This window comes from Canis aureus, chromosome 12 (assembly GCF_053574225.1).
Source record: "Canis aureus isolate CA01 chromosome 12, VMU_Caureus_v.1.0, whole genome shotgun sequence".
In the NCBI taxonomy this organism is placed as follows: Eukaryota; Metazoa; Chordata; class Mammalia; order Carnivora; family Canidae; genus Canis; species Canis aureus.
In genome coordinates this window covers 57,097,555-57,121,767 of record NC_135622.1, presented here as the reverse complement: position 1 = coordinate 57,121,767, position 24,213 = coordinate 57,097,555, and the positions used below count along the sequence as shown (strand labels likewise).

At 34.5% G+C, this 24,213-nt stretch overlaps 1 protein-coding gene across 13 annotated transcripts in view; it reads right to left on the bottom strand.

Annotated features, from left to right (window-relative positions):
- The window catches only part of ROCK2 (Rho associated coiled-coil containing protein kinase 2), a 141,435-nt gene that overhangs the window by 11,893 nt on the left and 105,329 nt on the right, over window positions 1-24,213 (bottom strand). For 10 of the 13 annotated variants that reach the window (XR_013349773.1, XR_013349774.1, XR_013349772.1 and 7 more), the window contains 20 exons: window positions 23,540-23,619; window positions 23,321-23,369; window positions 22,601-22,736; window positions 22,407-22,498; window positions 21,867-22,113; window positions 21,302-21,408; window positions 18,584-18,743; window positions 15,211-15,371; window positions 14,460-14,644; window positions 10,099-10,168; window positions 9,298-9,401; window positions 8,953-9,139; window positions 6,051-6,144; window positions 5,857-5,951; window positions 4,896-5,075; window positions 4,545-4,713; window positions 4,023-4,199; window positions 2,329-2,399; window positions 1,255-1,343; window positions 725-803 (listed from right to left, as the gene is read on the bottom strand). Coding sequence is in view for 7 of the 13 variants with exons in the window: in XM_077844117.1 (XP_077700243.1) it covers window positions 725-803; window positions 1,255-1,343; window positions 2,329-2,399; window positions 4,023-4,199; window positions 4,545-4,713; window positions 4,896-5,075; window positions 5,857-5,951; window positions 6,051-6,144; window positions 8,953-9,139; window positions 9,298-9,401; window positions 10,099-10,168; window positions 14,460-14,644; window positions 15,211-15,371; window positions 18,584-18,743; window positions 21,302-21,408; window positions 21,867-22,113; window positions 22,407-22,498; window positions 22,601-22,736; window positions 23,321-23,369; window positions 23,540-23,619 (2,532 nt within the window). In the remaining 6 variants the exon portion in view is untranslated. The remainder of the gene's footprint in view (window positions 1-724; window positions 804-1,254; window positions 1,344-2,328; window positions 2,400-4,022; window positions 4,200-4,544; window positions 4,714-4,895; window positions 5,076-5,856; window positions 5,952-6,050; window positions 6,145-8,952; window positions 9,140-9,297; window positions 9,402-10,098; window positions 10,169-14,459; window positions 14,645-15,210; window positions 15,372-18,583; window positions 18,744-21,301; window positions 21,409-21,866; window positions 22,114-22,406; window positions 22,499-22,600; window positions 22,737-23,320; window positions 23,370-23,539; window positions 23,620-24,213) is intronic. The other 3 variants (XM_077844121.1, XM_077844122.1, XM_077844116.1) reach the window with 2 other exon arrangements.

The following is a 24,213-nucleotide window of genomic DNA, read 5'->3' as shown; positions in this document are numbered from 1 at the left end:
AAAGGACGTATAATACACTCCAAATAAACATCATAAGCATTAGAAAATCAGTGGCCAACTCTCCCACAGTACTCCAAGCAAAATGGCTTTTATTTGGAAGGAACTCAATAACTAATTGTTGGTTTGACTAATTTTAAAATGGAAGTAGAAGAGGGAAGAATTTGGCTTCCCTTTAAACTGGAAGTAGAAGGGCTACTGGGTAGAGAATTTAACTTCACAAGCAACTGTTTTAACTTTCTAGAGAGCGGAGTGTAAAATCAGAAACAGAAGAGAAAGTTCATGCTTTAAAAATGTCCCAATAGGGGTGCCTGGCTGGCTCAGTTGGTAAGCCTGTGACTCTTGATCTTGGGGTTGTAAGTTCAAGCTCCATGTTGGGTGGAGAGATGACTTAAAAATAAAATACCTTAAAAAAATAATAAAATAAAATAAATATAACACACCTTGAATTAAAGGACAGCAAAGGCCAGAAACATGATATAAATACCCTAGATTTCAAAAGTAAAATGGAGAGAAGAATGAAGTAGTATCCAAAAAGAGGAAGTAGTATGAAAGATATAGAAAAACAAATGACCTTTAAACAGGACTAAAACTGAAAGGTAATCTAAAGAAGGCCCAAGAATAAAGAAATTTGATATGTCTTGTCATATCATACTGAGAACCTTAGTCTAAAGGTGAAAAAACCAAAATAAATTCAATCAACTAAAAACAAAATAAAGTTATTTACCTGAAATATCCTTGGAATATCTTTAGCATCTGCTCTATATACATCTGTCTGTGTAACTGGTCGGACATGAAATAATTTGCTATAAAAGATTTTTAATAAAGGAATAAAATATTACCAAAGGATCAAATTACATGAGTTATCCTATACTTTTGTTAGAAGTCAAAACTGACTACTCTGACCCATGTTAGAAGGGTCAAAGATAACTTGGTTCTATTAATCCAATTACTCCTTGAGATTTTGAGTATTTCCAGGAAATCAGAAATTTTCTAATTAGTTTCAGAGAACAACATACTAAAGACCCATGAAATATTAAGATGTTTTAACTAACTTTGTATCCCAGACTTTCATCTCTATGAAGCAAAGATAAGAAAATGTAACAACAGTATAGTAGGACTTATACTGTAAGTGCATATCTACCTATCTAGATACTACATGACTAATAAATAGCACTAATTTGACAAAAAAAGGTCACATCACTCTCCTATACTTTAAAAGAGAAAGTTTCCAAATATTCTAATAAAAACACTTACTCTATATCTAAAACCATGTAAGGATTAGATTGTTCTTTATCTTGTTCGCTGTCATAGAAAAGAATCTTCTTACTGCTTACAATCACATACTGTTAAAGAGAGGGAGGGAAGGAATTAATGACTAAAATTAATATATATCTTTATTTTCTTTGAAAATAAATTCTATAGCAATAAAAATCATATAAAATACCTAAGTTAAATAACTAAGAAGTTCTCAACATAACCTGAGAAACGTCTTCCTTAAAATAACAATAAATTCAGTTTGCATACATTTTAAATAAGCAAATTGGGAAGGGGATGAATTCAAATATTTTTTGGACTGACTGCTTCAAAATCCAGTAACACAGGTAACCTTATTGCTATGGCTTGAATGTCTGTGTTCCTCCCAAATTTTTTATGTTAAACCCTAACACCTAATGAGATGGTATTAGTGGGAGGGGCCTTTGGAAGGCAAATGAATAGGCCATTGCAAGGACAGACCTCCTGAATGGGATTAGTATCCTTATAAAAAGAGCTCAAGAGAGATCCCTAGCCCCTTTCCTCATGTGAGAACACAGCAAGAAGTCTAAACCTGATAGACGTCCTTCCCCAGAACCATTTGGCATCCTGCTCTTGACTTCCAGTTCCCAGAGCTGTGAGAAATAAATTTTTATTTTTCATACACCACCCAGTCTATTTTGCTACAGCATCTTGAAAACAGGCAAAGACATTTACCAAAAATGAACATCATAATATCGATAACTCTAGTAACAGAGGAAAAGAAATTAGTAGGTCTGTCATACCTACAGTTGTTTTCCCAATGAAAGGGCAAAACACCAAGGCCAATAGGCTTTTGTTTTTCCTAACACTAAAACCTGTTTTATTATTAACAACACATTAATGATGATAGTTTTTTTTAATTTTTGTTCTTTTTCGCAGATACATTAAAAAAAATCACATCATTCCAAATCAGGAAGTGCAAAGCTTTATGTGTCTAAAAGTTCTAGTTATATATATCTTATAACTATAAATATAAAATGGCTATAACTAATCCAAAAGCGAAGTAAAAGAACCATATTCAAAAGTACCAATTACCTTTTTAGTCCATCCAAATTTCTTAGTGTTGTTTCGTAAAGGCAATGAAAGCCATCCTTCTAGTCTTGATTCTATAAATAAGCAGAAGATATGAGGATAAATTTAACAATTCTTCAAAGAAAATGAGGAATTTAATAAAATTTTAATATAAAAATCACAGAACAAATCAGATATACCCTTCAGAATTTATCATTATACATTATCTAGGCTATAATAATGCAGGATCAGTATAAGCAAGTTATGGAATGCCAAACAAAATCCAGGTTATAGCACATTGAAAATACATAATCTATAGTTTATAAAGTCAAATGCCCCCTGCTGATTAAATTCATGCATCTGCAAAGTTCAGGAAAAAGGTACAAGAAAGAGAAGTAGTTCTCTTATTCTCACTAGTACACCTGTATTAGAACTCTTTTTCCTTTTGGCAGAGGCCTAATTATAGATATAGTGCATATGTATCTTTGAAAAGAAAACATTTTAAGTGAGTGATTTATGTGTCCAGAGAAAATGAATTTTAAATGGCTAAAATAAAATGAAATAAAATTGTGTAAATTACAGATCAAATTTGGTTAATGAGTAGCAATGTAATAAAAATATTTCTAAATTCCAAAATAGCAAAATCAGAAAATTCTAGTTCAACAAAGGAAACTGCCTGAATCCTCAGAATTTGTTCCAATGGCATTCGATCAATATCATTCAATGAAATAATTAGGTGCAACAAGTATTTCTGGAGGTTATTCTAATAATCACTTATGAACTGTGCTAGATGCTTTACATCAATTTCTTTAATCCTCACAACGCCACAGAAGGTCACGCAGGGATGCAACTCTGACTCCAGAACCTATCCTCTCTCATCAACGACCTTCTAGAGTATGAACAGAAATGCTGTCATTAAAAACAGCCTATATAAAGTAACTGGCTGGACATGGTCCTACACCAACTTAAAGGACTGAATTAGATGATCTCCAACAAAATGAGTAGACTCAATTTTATTGCTAAAATCTAAAACTTCAATGTGATTGGTTATTATATGCTGCTATATACCCGAGAAAGGTGACAACAATGTAAATAACTATAGCTATTTCAATTTGTATTCAATTAGTAAGAGACTAAATTACCTTACATTCAACTAGTCATATACTAATTTCCTGTAGCATTTCCATTAGATGTGATCCGTACTTACATGGACATGTAAGTTAAACAGTAATTTTGTTTCCCATCTAGTTTCCTCATTTAAACTCTAAGTCCTTTCAGGGCAAAGACTGCGACAAACTGTCTTGAACTCTCTTTTAAAGCCTAACACAATGCTGACTAGCTAAGCACTTAGTGAAAACCTATATACATCCCACACATCCTCTCAAACAGTCTACATGCTTTTTTTTTGTACTGTCACTCTTAATATATGAAACTTCAGAAAGAATTTCTTATTGGCTAAAGATGGATTATACAGGCAGTAAAACCATATGCTCTTAAATGACAGTGTTGACAAAATATGTCTATCAAATGTAACAGCAATGCCAGGTGCTAATACCCTTAAAAATTTTTTTGTTCATGCAGCATTTTCCTTTTAACTGAGGTCTGAACAATTTGTTAGAGTTAGTGAATATTAGTTAATGTTACAAAAAATTTGCAAAAAGACTGAAATTAAAGGTAATGGGGAAAACCCCAAAGGTGAAAGATTTTCAGGATATCACCTGTACCATTAGGTTCCGATGAAATAGGTAAGTAAGGCAAAGATTCTTCTTCTGAGTCAGAATCAGAGTCAAGAAGCATATGAGAACTGGAAGGCTTAGTGGCAATATTGAGAGAAGTAGAGGAACGCTGGTAGGTGAATGACATGGATTCCATAGTGCGTGATTGAGTGATATGAACTAAACACCCAACATAAAAGGAAGTAAGAATGCAAAAGAAGTTAAGAGAAAATAAAATAAAAATTTGAAAAAAGAGCTACCTATAGCATATAAAGAGCTAATTAGGTAACTAAATATGTGGAATTTTCTTTAGCAATTTTTAACAAGAATTTTTGTCAAAAATCAATAAATAATGTTAGTTTAAATAATCGTTTGAATCCCCACTCCGAGGAGTATGTTTTTTCTTAAAGAAATGACAAATATTTTTCTCAGGAGCAATCTCAGGGCGTAACATAATCAACTGCTTTATATTTAAGACAAAGGCTTTTAATAAAAATAACATAAGACCTGAAAATAAATCTGTACCTGGAAACCCATCATCTGCCTCAGCGTCCCCCGGTCCACTGCCTATACTGGAACTATCCAGACCAATATGCAAAGCCTGGAGCTGTGACCGCAGCTGCTCAATGTCACTATCTTTACTGTCCAGTGTCATCTGCAGTTCAATTCGAATCTGGCTCTCTTCAGCTATTTGCTACAAGAGATTAAATTACATTAAATTATTTGGATGCCATATACCTCATAATTTTTGTTTAATTCAATAACAATTATGAAGTAATAGAAATGTTCTAAAACCAATAAAATATGTGCAAACATAAAAATACTTCTACTTCTGAAAAGGAAATCTTCAATCTAGAGTCCAAAAAGTATTCTTACAGCCTGCATTTCATTCAGTTCTTTCTGGTACTTGATCATCTGCTGGGTCAGTTTTTCACGTTCAGATTTAAGCTCCATATGTAGCTTCCGATTTTCTTTCTCTTTTCTCCGCACATCAGTGTCACTACCACGCTTGACAGGTTCTTTTCGATTCATGATCTCAGCCAACTTATTCACAGCCTTAAAAACATAAAAATAAGCATGTAGTCACATAAAATAAAGCATATTGACGGTTCTTGGTAGTTCATCAAGAGCAAGTTATATGACCACTAATAATGTCCTTCCCTACACACACAGAGCAACAGAGAAACACTGTCTGTATTAAATTATACACTCCTTCCTTACTCCTTATCCTTCTCCAACCTTAATTAGCTTTCACTCATGTTTTCTGAGAAATGTAATTTAAAATGTTTACAGGTTGGATCTGATGTCACTTTCTATTACTTTTGAGTTTTTAGTTCCAAGAGAGACTTTTCTGAAGCAGATCCACTTTTATCCTGGAGGAAGAGAATTTTGCATGGGCATCAGATTAGTAAAAAACAGTATGTCCAACCAGAGAACTGAGCATCTGGACCCACAAAGATTCATGCTGTATACACTACCATAGAGTTGGCAGAAGGATGGTCAATAATCAAAGGTGCCTTTACAGACTAACCCTTTTTCAGGCTGTCAGCAAATGTTCACTCTCCGTATTTCTTAAAAGCAGAAAAATTTACCAGATGACAATAAAAAACTAAGAGGAAACGTGATTTCATATGGAAAAATTAAGGAAACCTGGAGTAAACATTGAACTAGACAATGTTAACCAAATCTAGCTGCTCTCAACTAGGCAAAAATCAAGGATAGTTCACAAATACCAATATACTCAATGTCTGCTACAGTCTGCAATGCTGGAAGTAGAATGTAAAGAGGGAAATGAAAAAAAAATTTCAAAATCCTCTTTAGAGTTTATCACACCTACTTGAGTTTTCAGTGTTCTCTCTGTGAGCAGCTGCTTCTCAAACTGTGCTTTAATAGCAGCTGCACTGATCTCCTCATCCTTCAGCCGTGACAGCTCTGAAACACAGGGAAATGTCAAGATTATATTAATAACTATAGCAAATGACAAAACATTAAGCATATTTAAAATAAACCTTATTATTTGTTAATACATACGTTCTTGTGCATCTTTCAATTTGTTATTTAATTCTTCTTTCTCATTTGCAAGATTGGCAACATCACTAGTTAGTGTTCTATTCGTTTCTTCAAGCTAAAAAGTTTAAGTGGAAAAAAATCATATCCCAATTTACAAGGTCTATGTTATAAAGCAATCTTTCAAAAGGAAAAGAGACCAGAATGCTGCTAAAACTCTTATTTTTCTAAGCACATCTATTTCTATACTTTGTTGCTTTGTGGAACCTTATGGAACTTCACCCCTGAGGAGAATTTCGCTAATCATTTTGGATTTCGTGTGCACCACGGGAAGCCAAAACCTGCCCCTTCTCTCAAAAACCCTTAGCAATATTTTTTTTTTTAAGATTTTATTTATTTACTCATGAGACACACAGAAGGAGAGAGAGGCAGAGACACAGGCAAAGGGAGAGGCAGGCTCCCTGCAGGGAGCCCAATGTAGGACTCAATCCCAGAAGCCTGAGGATCACGACCTAAGCCAAAGGCAGACACTCAACCACTGAGCCACCCAGGTGCCCCTCAGCAGCATTTTTAATGAGAAAAATATTTAATAAACTAAAAACAAACAAACATTTTAACAAAGCTCTGCATTTTATCATGCAGAACAAATTTTAAAATGGTAGTATTTCTTTCAGAACATTTTAAAACAAAATTTTACTAAAGCTGACATCCTTGTTTATTCTCTCCAAATCCTACTGCTACTCTTCCTTCTTACCCAAAATAATTTGTATTGAGAATTATGTGTTCATCCTTCCCGTATGTGATTATATACTTTTGTTGCAAAAACATAAAACAGTATGTAGTGTAGTTTTATATGATTTTAAATTGTCCATAAGTATCACATTGTATCTTTCTGTATTTGCTTTCACTGGACATTGTATTAAAATTAACCTGTTGACAGGGGATCCCTGGGTGGCTCAGCAGTTTAGCGCCTGCCTTTGGCTCAGGGCGTGATCCTGGAGTCCCGGAATCAAGTCCCACATCGGGCTCCTTGCATGGAGCCTGCTTCTCCCTCTGCCTGTGTCTCTGCCTCTCTCTCTCTCTCTCTCTCTCTCTCTCTGTGTCTCTCATGAATAAATAAATAAAATCTTAAAAAAATAAATTAAAAAAAACTGTTGACATATAAAGATCTAATTAATTCATTTTAACTGATACAGTAGTTCCATCTTCTACCTCTACCAATGATCCACTCATTCATCTGTATATAAGACACTTGAATTTTTGCTATTATAAACATATACGCTGCTATGAAAATTATGCCTTAATTTCTCCAGCATATTTATCTTAACATAGACTTTCTTTGGATTTATTTATTTTTTTTTTTAATTTTTATTTATTTATGATAGTCACACAGAGAGAGAGAGGCAGAGACACAGGCAGAGGGAGAAGCAGGCTCCATGCACCAGGAGCCCGATGTGGGATTCGATCCTGGGTCTCCAGGATCACGCCCTGGGCCAAAGGCAGGCGCCAAACCGCTGCGCCACCCAGGGATCCCGACTTTCTTTGGATTATGTGAATATTTAAGCTGTCATATTTGGGATATTTAAAATACTTAAAATAATAAGTATTAAAAATTGCCATACTACTTACTGTACTATGCCATACTGCATCTACACTCCTCATAGTTGTATGAGAATTAGAATGTCATTTCCCATATATCCTTCGAACACTTGAAATTAGCCAGATACTGAATTTTGCCATTGTAATGAGTATGAAATGGTATTTCAAAGTTACTTTATCTAGCCCTTCTTAAAGAGTAGTTACGTTAAGCATCTGCTTTTTTTTTTTAGGGTTTTCTCTTTTGGCCAGTTTTCTGGATTGTTTAACTTTTTCTTAGTGAGCTTGGCCTACGGCAATGTGGCCTAAGGCACAACTTGAAGGAGTGCCACATGTGTTCCTGATACTAGTCCCTTGTTTAATGAATACATTACAAATATCTTCTCCTTATAATGTGTTTGTTGTCTTCTGTTATCGTAAGTTTTGGATTTCGTTCTAATTAAAATTTTTCTTTTTCATATTTGGGTCTTTAAGATAGCTAAAATGTATTTTTGTTAGTTGGAAAAGGTAAGGATCTTTTTTCTTCTCTACATAAGAACAGAGTCATCAGGGACGCCTGGGTGGCTCAGTGGTTGAGCATCTGCCTTTGCTCAGGGTGTGGTTCTGGGATCGAGTCTTGCATTGAGCTCCCTGCAGGGAGTTGGCTTCTCCCTCTGCCTAGGTCTCTGCCTCTCTCTTGTCTCTCATGAATAAATAAATAAAATCTTTATTAAAAAAAAAAAAAAAAAAGGAAGAGTCATCCCAAACCATTTATTACACCTGAATCCTTTCCCACCAGTGTGTCTATTATTACCACTACTATCATATACCACATTCCTGTACATGCATGAATCTGGTTCTGGCCTCCCTACTCATCTCCACTGAACGGGATTAAATATCCTTGTTCTAATACCACACTTTTTAACCACTATAGCAATTTAATGACAAATTCAATTACTTGGCATTTACTTCTCTTTTGAAATTTTCATTACAATTTTTTCAACCTGCATAAGAGTAACCTTCATGGTCATTTCAAGATTCTTTTCAACTAAACTTTAACCAAAAAAAAAAAAAAAAAAAGACATACTAATCCTGCGTTTGGTATTTCCCCTTCACTTTATTTAGGTCTTTCACTCTGAATTTACCACCAGATAGAGCCACCGGAAGCAGTTCTTTTTTGAGCCTCTTTCTGCCAAACTCTGAGAAGCTAATGGTCCAGTGGATTCAAAATTCTATAGCCAGCATATAAGATTTTTCATTTCTATCTGTAGTACTTCCCTAGTGCTTTTAAGGAAGACTGATGATATAGTAATTTAATTAAAACCAAAAAAGAACTAAAAATTTTACTTACAGATGCAATTGTAGCATCTTTTTCAGTGAGTTCCTGTTTGTGTCTAGCCATCATCTCTTTGATCTCAAGCTCCTTCATAATTTTCTCTTTTTCCAAATCAGAATACTGCTCTTCAGCAATTGAACGAGCCAGCTGCTCAGAATCTGCTTTGGTCAAGGTGATCTCCAGTTGAGCAGCCAAGGAATCCCTACATTTTAGTGATACATCATTTTAATATTCAATTTTCACTAGAAAGTCAAAGTTTTTGTCTAATGCACTTCATCAAATTCTTACTTGGAGTACAGCAGGCACTATTCTAGAAAAGCACATGACAATGAACAAAAGAGATAAGGAACTTGTCTTTACCTTTCTTCCTGTAATTCCTGTTTCTTCTGCTGTAATTCTTTACAAAGTTTGGTCTTTTCTTCACATTCTTCTTTAAGTTCCCTCACCTGTGTTTTATAGAGGGTCTAAATAGCAAAACAGGAACAGAAACTTATCATTGCCGCTATCGTCATCATCATCGATTCTATTTCTACATTCACAGTCTATCCAGACAGTCAAGTTGGACACATACAAATATGTTCCTGAATAGTGAGTAATGTTGGGCCCTTGAGCAAATTAATAGTTGAATGAACTTTTCTGGTAATCAACCTATTAACTAGTAAAAGTTACACTAATAATTTAGAAGCTTGATTTTCAACTGGATATCAGATTGAAGTTTCTCATTAAACAGAGATTGGTAGGTAAATAAAGAGGCAAAGAGAAATATTACTAATTTAGACAAGAAAATTTTGTTGGCTTAAATGAAACACAGGTGACACTACTACTTCATATTTTAAAACCGATCTGAAAAAGTACAAACATTAAAATGACAATTTTCTTTCTCTATGAAAAAAAAATCTTTTTTGAATCACCTTCATAGGGTATGTGCTTAGGACCATTTTTCTAACAATGATGATAGATTTCTGTTAAGCTATCGTCATTTGCCCAGTTATTTCTTTTTATATGAATTGTGTGGTACAAAACATCTTATCCAAATCTCTGTCTAGTGTTTGCTGTAAGAATCTATTCTAAAGACAAAAATTATTTCCCTAGTTCTACAGCAAAAAACTATTTACATTCTACAAATACAATAATTTTCAAATTAATATATCTGGAACTTACTGAGAAATACTGCTCCGCTTCAAGCTGATCCTGAAGTTCTTTCATTTGCCCATCTGCATCTTGACGTTCTCTGTGGGGACATTGCAGCAAAGGTTCAAATAAGCTACATGCATAATAAACCAGCAACTCTTGAAATGTGGCCTAAGGCACAACTGGGCATCCCCAGGCCCTTAAAACACCCAAAAGGTCAAATTATTTTCATAAAACTAACCATTACTGTGTTGTTTTGTCTTGAATTCCCATTCTCTCACTAGTGTGTATGGACTTTCCTTGAAGTTATATAATTATGTCATCATTCCAACAGCTAATGAATGAAATTAGTGTTTGTATGCTCTTGTGTTTTAAAATTTTGTTTTAATTTCTAACACAAAAAATATCATTAGATATAACTCACATAAACAAAAATTGGGGGGGCTCTTGATAATGTTTCAGGGTATAAAGGGGTCTTAAAATCAGAGTGATTAAAGCGGTGATACTAAATTATATACTCTCAAACATTTGACGGGATCAGCCATTTCTACCAACCAAGTAGGAGAATTAAGAGCATCTCAGAATTAGTTATCTTAGGCTGAGTGAAAAATGACAAGAGTGGAAGGAGTGCTTATTTTCATGTTCATATGTAGATGATAACTGCACAGATCTGTACATTTTGTAAAAATTCACTGAGCTCTATATTTGTGTATTTTTTTTCCTGTATGTATATTCATCTTCAATAAAGAAATAAAATTAGGAGCACCTGGGGGGCTCAGTCAGTTAAGCATCTATCTGCCTTTGGCCCAGGTCATGAACCCCAGGTCCTGGGATCGAGTTCCGCATCAGGCTCCCTGGTCAGAAGAGAATCTGCTTCTCCCTCTCCCTTTGTGTGCTCTCTCTCAAATAAATAAATACAATCTTAAAAAATAATATAAAATAAAACTAAAAAAAAAATAATAAGTGGGCAGCCCAGGTGGCTCAGCGGTTTAGTGCCTGCCTTTGGCCCGGGATGTGATCCTGGAGTCTCAGGATTGAGTCCCACATCGGGCTCCCTGCATGGAGCCTGCTTCTCCCTCTGCCTGTGTCTGCCTCTCTCTCTCTCTCTCTCTCTGTGTGTCTCTCATGAATAAATAGATAAAATATTTAAAAAAAAAAAAGTTAGCACTCAATATCACTTATCTGTGTTATATCTGTATTTTATTAAGTATGTACTATTAAAAATGATTCTTATTTTTGAGTCAAAAATGTGAATAATGCTAATTAATAATATATAAAAGGTCAATATTTATTTATTTATTTATTTATTTATGAGAGAGAGAGAGAGAGAGAGAGGCACAGAGACACAGGCAGAGGGAGAAGCAGGCTCCATGCCAGGAGCCCGATGCGGGACTCGATCCTGGAACTCCAGGATCGCGCCCTGGGCCAAAGGCAGGCGCCAAACCACTGAGACACCCAGGGATCCCTGGAAGAGTTTTTCTAACTGATAAGTTTCATTTTAAGATGAGAGCTTAAAAAGCCACCATATTAAGCAGAGAGACCCCTAAAAGGCAAAATAATAATAACTTGACTCCATACTAGCAGTTCTAATAACCTACAGAGGGTAAACCTAACTTTTTTGAAGGACTGCTTTGTAGGAACCCAAGTAGTGGTAGTGCCTAGCCTGAGACATTTCTGTAAGGGCTGGTAGGAAGAGTAGGACCAGCAGATTATTCCATTTATAGCATCACATCTTACTCCACCCCTTCAAGGTACTTGAATACTGAAACATTTTCTTCTCCACTAATATCCTATTTCACATATATTCCTGGCTGTTGCTTCCTTTGCTCTACGTCATTAGTGAGGTTTCCACTTGCTACTACCTCATTAACGAAATAAACTTCTTCTCTTCCAACCCACTGTAACTCTTGATATGGATTTATGCATTTATTTTTTTTTTTATTTTTTATTTTTTTGGATTTATGCATTTAAAAAACTCCTTTACTAAAGTTTTATTGGAATCTTGGAAAGAAGAAAAGATATATATGTTAACCATTTTCAAATGCAAGCCTACATAGTATTTCATATGTAAATTCCCATGGCGTGTATATATTACTTTATTCTGGTATTCCAATTACTTATGTACCCATCTTACCTCTCCCTAAGGAGTGACTTCTGATAAAATGCTACTAAGATTCTTAAAGGTAGGAAATGTACCTGATTCATCTTTGAATCTCCCACAGTGACTATGAGTACCTTATACATTACAGGTAAGTTTTCATTCATGCAACATTTGAGAATATACTATGTAGAAGACATTAATCAGGGGTTGTAGAGAACAAAACATAAAAAAAGATGGTTGCAAAAAAAAAAAAAAAAAAGATGGTTGCCTTTCAGTGAACTTATAATGTACTAGGTTAAGACAGCAAATTTGAGTTCTTTCAGGAGAAAGGTTTAGGAACTTAGGGATTAAGAAACAACAGATCCATATGTACCTGCAAAGAAAACAAGGGGCATATATACTAAGTACTATAAATTTGGTATAAACAGTATAATTAGAACAAGAGAGGAAAGAATCTAGATGTTTAATCTGCTCTTACATTCATATAACCACTATGGTCAGAAATAGATACTATGGATATCAGAGATACTATGGAGAATATCTATTCAGTCAAGTTGTTTTAAGGATACACAGCTTGCTTATATTCTTGATCAGAACTGGGCCAATGAATTCTAACCCAGAACTTAGGGTACTTTTTGAAATTGGGGTCTAGAAAAGTCAAATCAGAGGCTCTCCAAATATATGAAGTTATAAAATATATCTCTAGGATCTGTCCTCCTTGAAAGATGTTTTCTGGTAAATGGAAAAAGCTAGGTCTAAAATAAGAGAATAATAAAGCTAATATATAGGAAAACAAAACAAAGATAAAATAAAGATATCAAAATATCATTCAAGTTTCAAGTTCTAATTTTCAAAAGTTGAAATCTCATCAAGTTTAAGAGTCTAGGCTTACCCAGGCAACAGATCAGCAAAAAGAACAAAATCTTTTTGAACATCCTTTCCTAGATAGTGTCAATACAGGAATGCTTGACCATCCTTTCCTAAGTAGTATCAAGTTTACTGATCTGTCACAGGTATGTAAAAAGCAAGCAATTAGCAATGATGATAAGAGAGGAAGAGTTGTAGTAGTACAGTAGTATTAACAGTAACAGCTGTACTAGTAATGGCCCTTACTGTTTATTATGTACTAGATGCTGTAAATAAATCATTGTTATCCTTCCAGAATGCCTAACAAGGAAGCTCTTACTACCCCTTTTTGTAGGTCTTATGATAAAAGGCTCAAAGAGGGGGTGCCTGGATAGCTCAGTTAGTTAAGTATCCAACTCCTGATTTCGGCTCAGGATATGACCTTGGGTTCATGGGACTGAGCCATGCATTGGGGCTCTGTACTCAGTGTAGAATCTGCTTGAGTATATTCTCCCTCTGATCCTCTCCTCCCAACTCATGTTTTCTTGCTCTAAAATAAACAAATCTTAAAAAAAAAAAAATCAAAGGCTCAGATAGGTTAAATATTTTGCCCAATGTTGGTCAGCTAGTAAGGAATGGGACTAGAATTCATACCTCAATCTATATCCAAAGCCTATGCTCTTTCCAAATAATGGATTCAAAATGACCTTTGATCATGACTGGGAAAAGGTGATTCTACTACTAATGACCGAATGGGACAAACTTTAACAGTATATTTATTGTACACTTCAAAGGATTCTAAACTATGTTTTCTATTTTCTAAGCAAATAAAACAGACTACTAAAGTATAACATAAAAAAATGATTTAAAAATTTGTATGGTGTTTGCTAATAATCAAACATTTCCAAGTCCCAGAAACTGAAGGAAAAAAGCACATGGACAAAGTGTGAAGACTCTTAAGAGCTTGAAGTGAAAATGTCAGTTTCTTCTACTCCAATAGCAACATTGTATCATTATATGTAGAAGTAGTAAAGTAGAAGTAGTAAACAATCGTTGGGGAAGTAAATATAATCTTTTTTTTTTAATTTTTTATTTATTTATCTATTTATGATAGTCACACAGAGAGAGAGAGAGAGAGAGAGAGAGAGGCAGAGACACAGGCAGAGGGAGAAGCAGGCTCCATGCACCGGAAGCCCGACGTGGGATTCGATCCCGGGTCTCCAGGATCGCGCCCTGGGCCAAAGGCAGGCCACCCAGGGATCCCAAATATAATCTTCTTGAAGGAGGACAGTGGTACTCCATACATTAATTATACAGAAAAATAGAGCAAATGTGGTCAAGAATATGACATGATCAAAAGAAAATCCCCAGGTAAATAAAAATTAAAGTAATTTACATATGGATAGTTGTACATATTAATAAAACTTTGTCTCAATTTACTTACTTCCGAAGTTCAGCATTCTGCTTTTCCAAGCTCATTTTCATTTCCATGAGATGATTATTCTCTTGTTTTAACTGTTTTTCAGACATTTTTAGTGTGTTAACTTGCTGTGTTTGCATCTTCAAGTCATTTTGTGTAAGGCAGCGCTTCTGAGTTTCCTGCTCTATTTTTAATGTCAAGTTTCTAACCTAAAAAATAAATGGTCTACTTAGTAAAATATAAGTCATTATTTGATCGCTCTTATTGTAGCAAATATGATCATGCAAAACAGACTTTTGCCCTTAGGCAGTTAATTTATTGCATGGTAAAGTATTTTTTGTACTTCTGATGTCCTCATTTTTAAATAAAATATAGTCTTCAAGGTAAAAAATAACTTTAAAAATTTTTAATTGTGATTCATCATTGGGCATATCAGCTAAATTCAGTAAAATTAAACATCATAGAAAGCTATTTTATAAGAAAAAAAATTTTTTTTAATTTTTATTTATTTATGATAGTCACAGAGAGAGAGAGAGAGGCAGAGACATAGGCAGAGGGAGAAGCAGGCTCCATGCACCGAGAGCCCGATGTGGGATTTGATCCCGGGTCTCCAGGATCACGCCCTGGGCCAAAGGCAGGCGCTAAACCACTGCACCACCCAGGGATCCCAAGAAAAAAATTTTTAATTATGAAACCATCATTACAGATAAACCTACGTTGACTATGAATTCAGTACACAGGTCTATTATTACTTATTATTAAACTTTATACTCACATCCTCATTTAGCACATCTTTCTGTTTAAGGAGTTCATTTATTTTCTGCTGTGACTGCTTGAGGTCACAGTCAAATAAAGAACATCTTTTCTCAGCTTCCAGCAATAGATTCTCCACCTTCTGTTTTAATGTCCTTTCCTCTGAGAGCTTCTTCTCCATTTCTATTGCCACAAAAATGGACACAATCATGAATCCACAAACAAAAGAGGCATATGAAATACATGGCACAGTGCTATAAAAATTATAGTAAATGATACTAGCTTAAAAACATTTTTAAAATTTCCAGTTTAATATTTTCATCACCCTTGCTAATGTGTTTGAAATGTCAACAGTTTCATGCTTGGAAATCAGGCATTTATTTCATCTGCATTGTGGAAAAATATAAAGCACTGCAATATTACATTCATTCCAACGGAAATAAAATAATTCTGCCATCACTGATGGTTCTAAAATAGACATCTTTTTGATAAAGATTTATTTCATTTCCCTGATACTCTGTTCCTCTTGGTGTCACTACTCTTCTTCTTCTTTTTTTTTTTTAAAGATTTTATTTATTTATTCATAGAGACACAGCTAGAGAGAGAGGCAGAGACACAGGCAGAGGGAGAAACAGGCACCATGCAGGGAGCTGAAAGTGGGACTCGATCCCCGGTCTCCAGGATCACGCCCTGGCTGCAGGCGGCGCTAAACCGCTGCGCCACTGGGGCTGCCCTGGTGTCACTCTTTTTACCCTAAAACATTCCACATAGATTTTATGATGTCTATAGCTCTTTCCATATTACCATATTACTATGCAGAGGAGGACAATTATATTTTGGGGAAATGGTAAAGGGACAAACTTCCTGAGGTTAAACCCTGACTCTGACACGTCCCAACTATTTGCCTGGGCAAGTTAATTAACCTCTCTGAGGCTCAATCTCATCTCTAAAATGGTAATAGTAATACCCATCCTCCCTCACAGGGATGTTATGAAGGTTCTGAGTTAATATTTGTGTGGCACTTAAATGCTGCCTGACATATGAAAAGCATTTGGTGAGTGCTCACTATTTAAGAAGAATGTTTAATGATCTGAGGAAAATGTTCACAGCATTACTTTAAAAGAAAAAAAGTAAACAGGGCAGCCCAGGTGGCTCAGCGGTTTAAGCAACGCCTTCAGCCCAGGGCCTGATCCTGGAGACCCAGGATCGAGTCCCACGTTGGGCTCCCTGCATGAAGCCTGCTTCTCCCTCTGTCTGTCTGTCTCTCTCTCTCATGAATAAATAAATAAAAATCTTTAAAAAAAAAAGCAAAACAGTATAAAAATTTCAGAAAATATACAAAATATCATCCTGATTAGTAAGGGTCAACCTTTACTTACTTTATACTTTCTTGTATTTTCTAAGTGATTTCTAATAACTTGTTTTATTGATCAGAAAAAGCTTTTAAAAGCCTTTTTATTTATTTAAAAAGATTTTATTTATTAGAGAGGGAGCGCACACAAGTAGAAAGGAGGGGCAGGTGGAGAGGGAGGTGGAAAAGCGGACTCCCTGATGAGCAGGGAGCGACATGGTTCAATCCCAAGACCCCAGGATCATGACCTGAGCCTAAGGCAGATGCTTAACTGACTGAGCCACTCAGGTGCCCCTTAAAAGCCTTTGAAAAGCAGGCAAAGTTTTGTCTAAGCAAGTGATTTCATATTAAAATCTCAGTTATTACCATTAAAGGATTACCTTTTGATGTACGGATTAGAAAAATCTGTTCAAAGTCAATTGGATTCCTTTCATATCTAATGCTTTATATCTGATTGTTATTTATTATAGAGTTATATAAGGAAAAATTAAACCTATGGATTTTCAGTTTTTAATGTACTATCTTCAAAAGTGTGTAAAAAAACGAAACTATTCTTCATATTCTACTCGTATCAGCTAATATTTCTAAGCATTTTTCATCTGTCAGTGCACTTGGTTTTCACAACTTAATACTCTAAATGTCTCTTTAGAGGAAAGAATGCACAAAAAAGGGTAACTACAGACAAAGTCACATAACTAGTGAATTCATTAGTAAGCCATATTCTTAATAAAAGGAAGCCTTGACATGCAGTGGAAAGACCAAAGGCTTTTAGATCTGGATTTGAGTATCAGTTACAACATTTAAGTTTTACGTACTCATGTAAAATAAGAAAGTTATCATACATCTTATGTCAGTAGTAAAAAGGAGTTTGAAAAAATGGTAGGTACTATTATGCTGAATTGGTTCAATTTTGTCATTTCAGAGAATAACCTATGGACAGATGTACTCATTTAGAAAACAATCACCCTAATGTGGGCAGAGAATAGAAAGGGGCACAAGCAAACTTACTGAGGTGATAGAACATGAGGTGTAGAACACAGATTCTACAACTTGTTTTGAGCGGTGGTTACACGTGTGTATTAAAACATGGAAAGTGCCTGCATTTTATTGCACCTAATTATACCTCAAAAGAAATTCAATTCTATCTTCTAGGCAACTGACAGGGAAACGTGGCCCACTAACTTCCTCTCTTGTAATTAGATTTTTTTAAATAAAGCATTCATTTAATCTCTTAACATCCTCAATTATTGCCTTAGACTAAACGGACTTTAACCAAAAAGATCTCCAATTTTAATTACATTCAATAATTGAAAAGCTATTTTGGGGGCTAAGTTATTCATAAATGTTATCTTCAGTATGAAATAAAATTTCTGCTTAAGAGTTCTATAAATCTTCTACAAGAGTATTTTATTAATTTCCTTTGGAATTTCAAATCCAACATAATTATAAGCAGTCAATTAGGAAAACAAATTATCCTAAGACAATTTCAAGAAACATGCTGGTTTGTGGATAAGTGAACTCTGTTATCTTATCCTGTATTCCTTAATAGTGGATGACTTTAAGCTAATATTTTCATCATTCCAGAGTTCAAAATATTCAAAGAACTTATACTCTAGTTAGGTCAGCAACTATTTTTAAAACATTTATCTTGCATAAACTGGAAACAATTTCATTATACAAACTGGTGAAAGTCAAACTGAATATTATAAAAAGAGGAAATCCCCCAAATCTATAGATATATATAGAACCTCATGTTCTGTATGCCTGTTACTACTGATACTGAAAATTGAAATATTAATTTATCCCTGATCCTTAAATTTGGTTGTATAATTTTGTGTTTGTACCTTACTATCTTAGAAAAGCTTACTGCCATAAAATAAAAAAAAATGATATGTATATAAAGCTTCCCCAATGTTTTTTTCTTTCTAGTTCCCAGTATTTGACAATTAAGATATAAAAAAATATTTTTCAAAATCAAAGAAGGGACTACAGAATCAATTCTTAGTACAATGCTCTGGGAAAACTCTCTTAGAAAAAAGCATACCTTTCATGGCTTCTGATTTTGCTTCTTCAATGGACTCATAAATCTTATTTTTATCTGCCAGCCGTGCTTTTGTGGCCTTATGCTCAGCTTCTTCTTGTTCTAAGCTCTGCTGTATAACTTTTAGTTGGTACGTCATATCTATTTCCATGTTGTTCTTTTCCTATTAAAGATTTAAAATAGCAACTATCAACAAAAAAAAAAAGACTGGCTCACATTTTCAAAAACTTACAAAGTTCTTTTTTTACAGGCTAAGAACATTCAATACCTTTCCTCCCCTCTTCACTCAAACAAACTTCTTATAAAAGTGCTCCATGAAATCCATCTCCTGTTGCACCATGTCCCATCCCTCCACTCTACAGTTTGGAGATCTGCCCTGAGAGCGGTTGATCTCAAGAGACAAAGCAATGATATTCTCAACATCAGATTCAATACACACTTTTCAGTCCTTATCTCATTTAGACTCACTGTCGCCCCTGAAACTATTTCCTTGATATACCTGACATTGAACTCATGTGGCTCCCCACTTCCTGTTCTCATCTTTTCTGTCACTTACGCAGTTTTCTCTCAGTTGTTCTTTAAATGCTGGTGTTCTCTGAAAGTTGTGCTCTTCAGCCACAAAGCTTCTCCCCTTTCTATATCATTATTCCTCACTTTAAAAACATATCTACTATTCCCCTTTGCTGTATCTAAAGATAAGTTTTCAGGATCCTCTACCATTTACCCTCTTATATTCCACGTAGGAGACTTAAGTTAGGAATCTTTAATTATAGATGTCAATTTTCTATACATCCTCAAAAAAGATTTTCTGATTCTTTGTTCTCTATAGTTTTATCATAAATGTACAATTTCCTTTGATTTTTCAATACACCTTTAATCCTAAAAATGACTTTTTTCAATCCACCAACAGAGTAATCTACTCTGCCCTGAAAAACCAATGGTCTAAACAATCTCTTTCCAGATAGGCTTTCACTCACAGGGCTTCAGCTACTCCTGTACCAATGACTCTCAAATATTTCTAGCTTCAACAAACATAGTTTACTGCTTTGTAAACATCCTAATTTGGCTGACTCACAGGCGCCTCAAACTGAGGACTAAAATAGATTTGTCATGGTCTCTTTTTTTTTTGTCATGGTCTCTTCTAAAAGAGCTGTTTTCCTTTATTCTTTCTTAATTAGTGGTACCATTATATATCTTATCATAAAGTAGGAACCTAGAACTCATCCTTAATTAAGTACCATACATATCTCATCTAATCAATCGCTAAGTGCTGCCAAATATAATTCCTTCAAATATTTCTCAGATTCACCCGTATTTTCCATCCTTTTAACCACTGTACTAGTTAAGTCTTCATTATCTGAATTACTGAAAAAGCCTTTGACTAGTCTCCCTACCTCTTATATTGTTTTCTTCTAATTTATCCTCCACATGGTATACAATGATCTATCTTAAATGCACCTCTAGTAAGAGGAATCAACTTAAAGTCCTTCAGTGGCTAGCCCACCTAGAAAAACTAAGTTTAAGAGAGTATATATTCATGCCTAGTTCTATAGCTTCATTCTGGTTACTGAATTCCTTACACTTAACATTAGGACCATATTGCAGTCTTCAGGCCAATTCTGGTCTGATGTCTATTTTTGTAAAATTTCACTGGAATAAAGCCACACCCATTCCTTTATGGACTTCAGCAGAGCTGAGCTGCAACAGAGACCATATGGCCCTCAAAGCCTGAAATATTTACTGTCTTTTCCTTAAAAGATTAAAATTTGTTGACCCTTGCCCTGTACTTCAGAAATATTGAGCAGTTTGCATTAAACCAACTGTGCCTTTTCTATTTTTCATCCTTTGTACCTATGCTCATGCTGTCTCCCCCAAATCAGAATGTGCCTTTACCCTACCAACCAATCTTGCCCTGTCAGCCCGGGGCTTTATCCTGTGCATCCAATATACCCGGTCCATTCTTCTAGCATTCTATTTACCATACCACGTTGAATTATCTGTGTACCTTATTATTACTTTAGAAGATACTCATTAGATTGTGGGGTTTTTTTTTTTAATTAATTTTTTAAGTAGGCTCCACACCCAATGTGCCACTTGAACTTATGATCTTGAGATCAAGAGTCAGGTGTTGTACCATCTGAGCCAGCCAGGTGCCACAACTGTGAAATTGTTGAAGGCAAGCAAGGAGTGCATCCTGACAGATGACACATTAAATACTTAAACGAATGAATAAATAAGAGAACAAAAATACCATATTAGCTGCACAGAGTCTAGAAATAATGCCTGGCTTATAGTATTTTTTTTTTAAGATTTTATTCATTTATTCATGAGAGACAGAGAAAAAGAGAGAGAGAGAGAGAGAGATGCAGAGACACAGGCAGAGGGAGAAGCAGGCTCCATGAAGGGAGCCCAACGTGGGACTTGATCCCAGGACTCCAGGATCAGGCCCTGGACTGAAGGCAACGCTAAACCGCTGAGCCACCTGGGATGTCCTTATAGTATTTTTGAAAAAAAATTTCTAAATGCCAGAAGCCATGATAACTTTACATCATTTTTTTTTACATCATTTTTAAGACATGTTATAAGTCAAATTTTGAGTTTTCCTTGGATCCCTAGGGAGAAACATCCACTGAAAGTATACTGATTTCCCTTATTTTAAATTTTCCAATCTGAAATTCTATAATCACTTTCTTACAAAATATAAAGCTGAACATGTTTTACCTTTTCCAAATCAGTAAGTCTCTCCTGCAGTTGTCTCTTCTCCACCTCTGCTTTTGCTAATAAGATTTTTCCATTCTTTAAGTCTTCTTCTAGGCCAGATATTCTACCTAAAAATGCAACATTTTAAAAACAATAAACCCACGAATTGCTTGTCCCTGTGTGTATCAAATTAAGAGCAAAAAATTTCAGAAGTTAAAAAAAACAAAAAACAAAACAAAACAAAAAAAATTTCAGAAGTTGCCTCATAGTTTGGAGCTGTTATTTATGAGCAGTTTTATAATTGTCGGTAGAGTGCATTATAGGGAAGTCAAGTGGAACCCAAAACATTGCTTAGGAAGTGGTTTGACAACTTTAAATATTTCACACTATTTTAAAGTAAACCTTCTATTCATAGAAGTTGTAGCAATGCATTTCCAACATCCAATCTTCACATAACAGAGTAGTGTATTCAGAAATATGCTATTCCAACACATTATCCATCATCCAAGGTTCTTTCCAAATATCAAGGTTATTTCCAAAATACAAATTATCAAGATGAATCCAAGTGTAATCTCTACGTTAATACCTTGTAAGTCATTAATTATCTCGGATCCGTGGGTTCGGTCCCTCCTTTCAGATTCTAGAACTGACTGAAGATTCATAAATTCCTTTTCAAGTTTTAACTTGGCAGTCTCTAGCAGGCAATTTTTATCTTGGAGATCTCTATTGTTAGATTCCAGCTGCTGAATCTGTTTTGAACTTTCTGCCTGGGTTTTTCTTAACCGGGCCGCAGTATCAGATTCTGTTCTCAGTAAAGCATTGGTTTCATCCAGCTGTTATTCCATTCAAAATCAATCAAACAACAAACACAGGTATATGTAATGAAAATACTTCCATTTAGTACTCCATTATAAACTAAAGTAAAAAAAACAACAAAAAAAAAACACCTAAAATTATTTTCCTAATGATTTCCCTTTAAAATTAGAGGCAAAGAAAGCTTTTTTATAACACTGCCAACTAAAACTAGTATTAAGAAGTCATCATAAAAGAAAATAATAATAAAAATTTTTTAAAAAGTCATCATAAAGAATATTCGATATCCTTACTACAACCGAGATTGACCTACTTGTCTCTGGAGCTGATTCACTTTCTCGGTGGATATTTGAGAGTTCTGATTTCTTTTTTTCAAATCTTCAAGTTGATCCTTTAAACTGTTAACTATGACAAAAAGCATTTCAGTGGCAAGCTTCAACACAACACACACTTACATACACACTTAATTTTTTTCTTGACAAGTATTTAATATTCTACACCACAAACCATCATTTTCCAAATTCCGCTTCTTGTCTGCTTCGTGATCAGCTTTCCGCTGATATTCTGCATTTTTGTGCTGAAGAAGTGCCTTTTCTCTTTCTAATTGTCTTAATGCTGATTCCACATTTTTCCTTAAAGTAATCTGAAATAATGCTTAAAGTTATTACCAAAGGAAAGTATGCATAAAAATCAAATGAAAACAGTATTTCAGTATTTCAAGCAGATAAGGACACTTTTAAAAATAAGCTGTTAACTGCTACTTCGTTAAAACTCACAATATTTTCCATTATTTTCAAATAGCACATCTCTCCTAAATTATCAAGACCACAGTGCTCATTGTTTACTACTCAAAGTCAAGCTTTCTGAAATATTCCATCACCAATGAACCATCTTCACTTGATATACACTAGGGATCTAAAATGTTATCAACAGAAAATTAAGAAAAGAAACTGGTCACTTTCTGTTGTTAAGCCAAGTAATTAATACAAATGTTTTTTACTTGAAATATCTGAACATACTAAATTAACTCAAGTTTGTAAAAACAACAAAATGAAGTATAGCATCACAGTTACCCTGTAGTTTTAGTTCTGTTCACCAATGCTAGAAGGTAGGTCTTACTATATTATCAAGATATGTATTAGTTATGGTTCTAAGAGAACTCTGTAGGTAAGTCAGGCATCAAAACTTTTAGTGAAAAATATTAATAAAAATACAGAGCAACTTTACCTCTTCTTCTAATTCCTTTGCTACTTTTTCAAGTCGAGTATTAACAGATCTAAAGAATTTCAAAAGAAATAGTAAGTAAAATCATCTCTAACTCATAATAAAAACATTTACTTACTATAAATTTTAAAATAACCAAATAATTACTTTGTAACTCTTCATTTTTAGTAACATGCTTAGACAAATTTTAAAATACAACATTTAATTATCTATAAAACATACTTGCACTTTTGCTCTAGTTCTTCTTTGGCTTGTATCTCAGTGCTGAGGTGTTCTTCTAATGTATATAATTTTTTCTGAATCTGTCAGTAAACAAGAAACTATAAAGTTTGGTCACATTTAAAACATAAAAAGCTTAAAGAAAACAATGACAAGCTATTTTCTGAGCTGACTATAACCTCATCTATAATGGTACATACAGATTTGTACCTTCTTAATGTGACTTTTACTGACAGGGGGAAAAAAATTCTCCAACTTTGGTCTCTATCACAGTACACATGTATGCAAACATGTACATGTCTACACTACACAAATATATGAGTGAGAAGCCCTAAACTTGGTAGAATTCTTCTACAACACCAAGTCTCTCACTCATTATGAATAAAGGATATCTTCCAGTGTTCTTCCACAGATTATTTATATAAAAATACTGTCACTATGTGTTCTTATAAGATGAAAGGTCTATATCTGAAATAAATATCTGCAATACTTTGAACTTGCTCAAAATATACTAGTGCTCTTAAAAATAAGAATTTGAGCTCTTCTTTATACCTTTCTACACAGTGCCAGGAACAGTACTATAAAAAGTTAGAATCAAGAACTCTTTGAAGAATGATAGCTAACTGTTTAGAAGTCATTTCCTTGCCATTCTTTACACCTTCATCTAGGCCAGATAT